This window comes from Limulus polyphemus, unplaced genomic scaffold (assembly GCF_000517525.1).
Source record: "Limulus polyphemus unplaced genomic scaffold, Limulus_polyphemus-2.1.2 Scaffold3355, whole genome shotgun sequence".
NCBI classification, from domain to species: Eukaryota; Metazoa; Arthropoda; class Merostomata; order Xiphosura; family Limulidae; genus Limulus; species Limulus polyphemus.
The window spans coordinates 26,945-34,548 of record NW_013668965.1 but is presented as its reverse complement, the minus strand read 5'-3'; the positions used below and the strand labels follow the sequence as shown (position 1 = coordinate 34,548).

The following is a 7,604-nucleotide window of genomic DNA, read 5'->3' as shown; positions in this document are numbered from 1 at the left end:
ATTAAATTAATTTTTATTTAAATAAATAATACACCAAAGAACATAAAATAATAACATACAAAAAGCAGACAATTTCCACTAATTCCCGAAAATTTCCCAGCTTTCTAACTTTGCGACAAGAGCCATTACAAATTCATCCAAGCTAGTCGTTAGCTTTCCCATGGGAATGGAGCTTGTACTATGAGTGAGATTGACATATTTTCTGTTCAGAACACAATGTTAAACAATATGACATTTGATAGATGAAAACCTTGACTTTCTATTGGCTATAGATAATATATAATTAAATGTAGGAGAGAACTATTCACAAATTTTGAAAGAGAGGATGTGACAGGTGGGTGTGGCCGAAGGGGGTCTGACTTCCCATGTGATAGCTCTGTAACCAAACAAAATTGAAGAAAAAAAAATTATGGTTTGTCTGAGGAATGACGATTTTATAATGAGTAATTTGTGTTTAATTTTGTAGTTAGTGGAGGGGTGGTGGATAAAATAGAGAAGAGAAGATACCTAGAGAAAATGTGTTACATGTGTCACACTAGGAGAAACTCAGGATTTTTTTAAATATTGCCTCATGGAATTAAGAACTTCAAACTTATATACTATTAAAATATGGATTATTAGCTAAGATTTTATGTTATACTAATTGCTTTAACATAAACAAAAAGTAGTTTAATACAATTTTGAATGTAAGACACTAAAACCTTGTGTCAAACGCAGTAAAGAATACCCATGGTGACAGGGTTAATCTGACTTTTTTAGAAATATTCTTAGTATGTTAGAACATAAGATTATTGTAATGTACCCCATAATCATTACTCAAGTATGGTTATCCAAAGGAAGGTCTTATCTCATGCTCTCAATGACTTACAAACAGTTTTCTATTTCTTAATTTATACATTAGTCACTTTCAATTAAACTTTTAACATTAATTTATACTACAGCAAAAAGTGAAAAAATAAATATATAAGCACACATTGACTTAAATATATGAAAGATTTGCTCAATAATTTTTTACACATTCATAATCTTTTCAAATGTGAGTAATTTACATTAAGTACAGTATATTTAAATTTTGGATAACTGTGTAACATAATTGTACCTTTTTTAACAAAAGAAAATGAGTTCTGTTCTTCAGAAATTAACAAATACTTGATATAAGCTAATTCTGGATCACTTATCATGAAATTTAAATACTAATTGAAGTGAAAAAAAATAAAGAGTTAATCTAGAGAATTTTTATAGTATTTAGCTCTGACAATAAGGCCTCTATTAAACCTCCGAAACACTACGAAATCAGAAAAATTTCAAAATGAGAATGGTTGCAGAGAAGAGAAAACTAACCTGTAGTTCACTTGTAAGATTATTATGTGAATTTAAACTTCTGTTGGGGGAAATTACATTTGAAAAACCTAAAGGACTGTGAATTGTTTTTATGGAATCATTTTCCAAGTTCATATTGAAAAAAGATGATCCAGATTTCACATGGGACAGATGAAAACCAAGTCTGAAAAAAGAAATTCATTAAAACAAAGATAAACTTTAATAAATATTCATGTGATGAAAAATTTTAAGCAGCTTAGCTCTAAAATAATGTAAACATATTTACCATATATTAATTCCTGAAAATTCAGGAATAATAACATTTAATTTTATGAATTTGTTTGCATGGCACATTAATCTCATTAATATAGCAAAACACACTATAAACCTAACAGGTCAAAATTTCAATTTTATTGTAAATAACAAACAATATGTACCCTAAAACTAACATATATGTTCTACAATACATATATATATATATCTTTTTTTTTCTTCAAAATCCACTATGTGCAACTCTAACCTACTTTTAATAAAGATATTTAAGTACAACTTATTTATTTATGGGTTCTTTTGCAGTGAAACTGAAAACATTAAATACATGATTATCACCTTTGTTTGTTTGACAAATTTTCCAATCTATCACTTCCCAAAAGAATTTTCGTCCTTTCCAAGTAGTCCATGTGAGTTTTAAAAAGCTGAAAAATTAAAATAGCTGTTCTTCTTACATAAAATATTTAATTTTTAGGAAATTAACTTATGTAAAAATTGTCTCAACCTTTAAATAATGCAGATTTTTAATCATTATCAATCTTGATATTTTAATAAATTTCTACAATAGATCTAGGTTATGATATCTTTCTATACTAAACAACAGCACCGAGATTTTTCATATCTATATAGTTTTAAATATTTAAATTAAAAATTATCTATGTTTTAAATTTAATAACTTCAAGCTATATTTTAAAAGTATTTATAAATCATGGGTACCTCTACAAAATATTATTTTTTTAATATCTTACACATTTTAAATTAAGGTTTTACTCACAAAGACACAGTATTGAACATAGTAAAAAATAAAACCTTGCCTTACCTATATAAATCTCTCATGTAATTCTGAGTGTTCTTTTCACTTACATCTATCTTCTAACCTAATTTCTCCTTGCCTCTGTATATCTCTCATGTAATCCTGAGTATTTTTTCATTTATATTTATCTTCTAATCTAACTTCTCCTTACCTCTGTATATCTCTCGTGTAATTTTGAGTATTCTTTCTTCATTTCATTTTCTTTATCTTCTAATCTAACAGCTAAGAAATACATTTTTCTTCAGTAAAAAAATTCTATCACTTTTAATCAAAGATTCTACTCTCAAACACATTTTGAAGTTATTTCTTTATAATAGTTCTATACGATACACACGCACAACTTCCTTTACTTCATGGAGCAGAACCATATATTCAATGCCATTTTTGACAGCTACTGTGCATGATTTCTTCAATTTTCACATTTATGGACAAAATGTGTAATCATTTCAATATTATTTATGCTAAAATTTTTTATGTGAAAAAAGCCATTAAGTGAAAAGAGACTCCAGAACCGTGGCTTCAACCCAGGACCTCTGGCTAACAGGGCCACTGCTATACCACTTAGCTATCCAAGAGTTCGAGCCATCTGAGTCTCTTTTCACCCATAATTGCTTGACTACATCTCATAGGCCTAAAACTTTGAGTTTAGTGCAGCAGTTACTCAATGAATGCATATATCTGGATACATATCAGGCCACTTTATTCAGTATGTAATAGACAATACTGACTTTAGAGTGCACTGCAGGAGTCACTCGATGAACAAACACACCCAGATACATACCAAGGTACTACTTAGTATGTAGCAGATAATACTGTGAGAGCTTTGGATGGAATGAGTACTTCATTACTTGGGTATAATTGCAGCTGAAACTTAGATTCATTAACCTGTACCAAAGATATTGGTGACAGCAGAAAACAACTCTGTAGTGGGTATTACATTCATTTCTACAAACCACAGCTTGAGATCATGAACACCTTCACTTACACTAAGTAGTCTCTTATAACAAAAAAGGCCAGATATGCAGTCTTGACCTTTTTTTTTTTTGGAAAATGTCATGGCTCTTGCACTGCCAGAGGCCTTCTTGAAATGATGTAAATGGTTTACCAAGGGTCTTACACAGATCAGCCATCATTGTATTTTCTTCTGATGGTTAACATGAGTTCTAGAGATGATAGCTTTATTTACTCCACACTGGTGTTTCTATCTTTACAGGCCAAACATTATGATATTACATCAGCTATTACGTATGTTAAGCCATTGTGGTGGAAAGCTCTGAAAATACAGCTAAGGTAACCAGCTAAGAGGTCTTCATATTGAAATAAGCTTTCTTGAGTACATTGGATATTGTATAGCAGGGTCTGAATTTTTAGAGTTTCTTGACGTCATCTATACTGACAATGCAATGATACACATGCTAAGTGGTAAAGCGAAGGTTATCTATGTTGACAATGCAGTGATACACGTGCCATATGGTAAAGCGAAGGTTATCTATGTTGACAATGCAGTGATACACATGCCATATGGTAAAGCGAAGGTTATCTATGTTGACAATGCAGTGATACACGTGCCATATGGTAAAGCGAAGGTTATCTATGTTGACAATGCAGTGATACACGTGCCATATGGTAAAGCGAAGGTCACCTATGCTGGCAATGCAGTGATAAGTGATACATGTCCAGTAATAAAGCAATTGTGAGAGCTGTACTGGATAATACAATGACAGAATCAAAAGTATTTGATATCCCTCATCCACAACAACAGACTGATACATTACAGAGAAAAGATTATGATGACTAGCTGAAACAGTAGTGGAATTAGAAAAGATTCATTACAAAACTTTTGGATACTACAAAAAGTAAAGAAACTGAAAAGGCCAGTGTAAATGTAAGAGATTATAGAGTATTCTATTGAGGAGCAAATAAGAGTATGTGATGGAAGAGGCTGTAATTGATACTGAGAAAGAGAGAGGAATTGAAACTGTAAAATATTAAGCAGAGACCATTTAGAAAATGACAGAGAGTTAATTAAACACAGCAAAATGGATAGATTGTGATATTAATGCAGCAGATGGCCAGTGAAATAGACATCAATGATGTATGTACTGTAGTGGTTTAGATCAGGGAACAGAGAAAAATCAAACAAGCAATCTATGAGTCAGCTACAGACAACAAAACCCTGGATGCAATATATGTAGACAGTGGACATTTTACAAAACTTTATTCAAGCAGAGTGAACAGGAAATTGGTTGTTTCACATTCAGTCTGTATTTGATATGTTGCCATAGTTTGCTGCGTCGGGGCACAATGTGTATTCTAAATCCATTCATTTTTACTTACTTTAAAAAAATGTCTGGACCTGAAGAGCAAAACCCTGATGTGAGCAGGATGAATATCATGTTATGATCATAAGTGACAGATACTGAGTTGGACAGTCATTAGATCTCATTACAAAAAGTGAGAAATCTTGAGATGGACAGTCAGCAGACTTCATTAGATGGAGTGACAGTACTGAACTGGACAGTGATTACACCTCACTACAAGATCATGGGCTGGACAGTCATCAAACCTCATTAGAAATGACAGATTTTGGACAAAACTATCATGAGACCTCTTTAAAAGAAATTACATATCATGGGTAGTACTGTTACCAAACCTAATAAGAATATGTGACTCAATTCTATGTGGTATATACGAGATCTGAGATAGTTTAAACAGTGGTCATTACAGTATTTACATTAACTGGTAAATACAGGTTAGAGACTTTTTTAAAAGCTAGTTGTCTGGCAGGGATGGACATTGTTGATCAGTTCGATGTTGATAAAATCCATCTTTTCCAAGATTTGTGTACCAACGTGTGAATAAGATACCTGGCTGTAGGCTCCTTCTATTTTACTGACAACGAATAATATTATGAAGGTAATGATGTTGATTGTAGTGGTTCTAAATTATTGTACTGTCATTTCAGAAAATTTAGAGCTAGACACATTTTTATAGTAAAGTATGTATCAAGAAAAGTGTATTTTATGAAAGATATTTTTGGAAAGAAATCGAAATGCCATGGGTGACATTTTACTTTTAGACTGTAAGTTACACATTTAAAACAGATGTTGTTTTATAAGCAGAAACTATGCCTTATATAATTAGTTCTGAATCCAAACAGCAACATTATACAATTACATTCCTGTCCATAGTTCAGTTCACAGCTTTCAGAGAAAATAACCAATTACTGGCAATAAAGATGTTATGATGCTCTGCCATTCCTCCACAGGAGGCTGATAGCAAATGATCCAAAGTCATTTGTTAAAATGAAATTTTAGCAAAACTATAGTACAAATTACAGTAAAATGAATTATATTCATGTGGCTTGAATGAATTCTATGTGGTAAAAATGAATAAAAACCCTATAACCCGAGCGCTTTGAAAGGCGGACCTTTCTTCTTCAGGGCAAACTGAAGAAGAAAGGTCCACCTTTTCGAAAGTGCTTGGGTTATAGGGTTTTTATTAATTTCTATCAAGACTTCTTAAACCTACATGTTTTTCTAACATCATAAATTCTATGTGGTAAATATAGCTGTATATGGAAACAATTAATAAAATAACCAAAATAAATTGAATGACTTTCTCCTTTAATTAATATGTACATGTTTATTGGTTTATTAAGAGTTAAGAGTAAACAGGTGTCAGGCAATGATTGTTTGATTTGTGTGATGACAAGTAAAATCATTATTAGCCATTGGTTGTCACCAGCAGTGGTTTTTTTTCTAGCAGAAAGGCTACATTACACATAATTCCTTGCAGTATAAATGGGTTACACACATACAAATTCATGGTCTAAAGACCCAATACATCTGTTTTTATTACCTATTACTGTATCCAAAGTGACTCTTTACAACTACCAATAATAATATCAAAATGACCTTTGTGTATAATATATGCATTTATACATATATATGTATTTTATTTAACAAGTTACTGCTTGAAATAAACAAAAACAGCCATTACTCTTTTAATACATGAGAATGCTCAATGTAAAAATAGTGATGTAACAGAGTAAAAAGGGTTGCTATTAATTTATTGGAATAATTGGTAATAAATAAATTCATGTATTTGCACCTTTCAGACAACAAAGTTATTACAAAAGTTACGGGTTATGATCAAAAATCTATATGGATACTAACTTGACAAAATCAACATTAATACATAAAGGAAACTGACAGATAAAGCATCTAATTCTGAAGTCACTTAATCTGTTTGCTATAAAAACTAAACTTACCATGATCTGACACATTTTTTGACTTCAATTCTAACATTCTAACAATAGATTCTAAGCTTTCTATCTTCTCCATTTGTTCTCGACGATCATCATCTAATGAACATTCACATTCAAGAAGCTTCTAGTAAAAAATAAAACAAGTTTGTTAGCATGGCTAGAGAATAATGTAAAAAATCATCCTGTGCTATTGGTGTCACAAGTTTATTAGCTTGACTAGAGAAAAATGTAAAGAAATCATAGGATGATTTCTTTATGTTGCTCTCTAACCATGCTAATAAACTCGTGACACCAATAGCATAGGATGATTTCTTTACATTGTTCTCTAACCATGCTAATAAACTTGTGACACCAATAGCATAGGATAACCATGCTAATAAACTTGTGACACCAATAGCAGGATGATTTCTTTACATTGTTCTCTTTTCTTTACGTTGTTCTCTAACCATGCTAATAAACTTGTGACACCAATAGCATTCATCCTATGCTATTGGTGTCACAAGTTTATTAGCATGGTTAGAGATCAATGTTAAAGAAATCATCCTATGCTATTGGTGTCACAAGTTTATTAGCATGGTTAGAGATCAATGTAAAGAAATCATCCTGTGCTATTGGTGTCACAAGTTTATTAGCATGGTTAGAGAGCAACGTAAAGAAATCATCCTATGCTATTGGTGTCACAAGTTTATTAGCATGGTTAGAAATCAATGTAAAGAAATCATCCTATGCTATTGGTGTCACAAGTTTATTAGCATGGTTAGAGAACAACGTAAAGAAATCATCCTATGCTATTGGTGTCACAAGTTTATTAGCATGGTTAGAGATCAATGTTAAGAAATCATCCTATGCTATTGGTGTCACAAGTTTATTAGCATGGTTAGAGAACAACGTAAAGAAATCATCCTGTGCTATTGGTGTCACAAGTTTATT

The 7,604-nt window shown here is 31.5% G+C and overlaps 1 protein-coding gene across 16 annotated transcripts in view; it reads right to left on the bottom strand.

The window, feature by feature from the left end:
• Positions 1-7,604, bottom strand: part of LOC106469206 (C-Jun-amino-terminal kinase-interacting protein 4-like) — a 107,101-nt gene that overhangs the window by 85,767 nt on the left and 13,730 nt on the right. For 15 of the 16 annotated variants that reach the window (XM_022397642.1, XM_022397641.1, XM_022397639.1 and 12 more), the window contains exons 2-5: positions 6,678-6,798; positions 2,556-2,626; positions 1,930-2,015; positions 1,342-1,504 (exon numbers count right to left, since the gene is read on the bottom strand). In XM_022397642.1, the coding sequence (XP_022253350.1) occupies positions 1,342-1,504; positions 1,930-2,015; positions 2,556-2,626; positions 6,678-6,798 (441 nt within the window). The remainder of the gene's footprint in view (positions 1-1,341; positions 1,505-1,929; positions 2,016-2,555; positions 2,627-6,677; positions 6,799-7,604) is intronic. The other variant, XM_022397640.1, reaches the window with a different exon arrangement.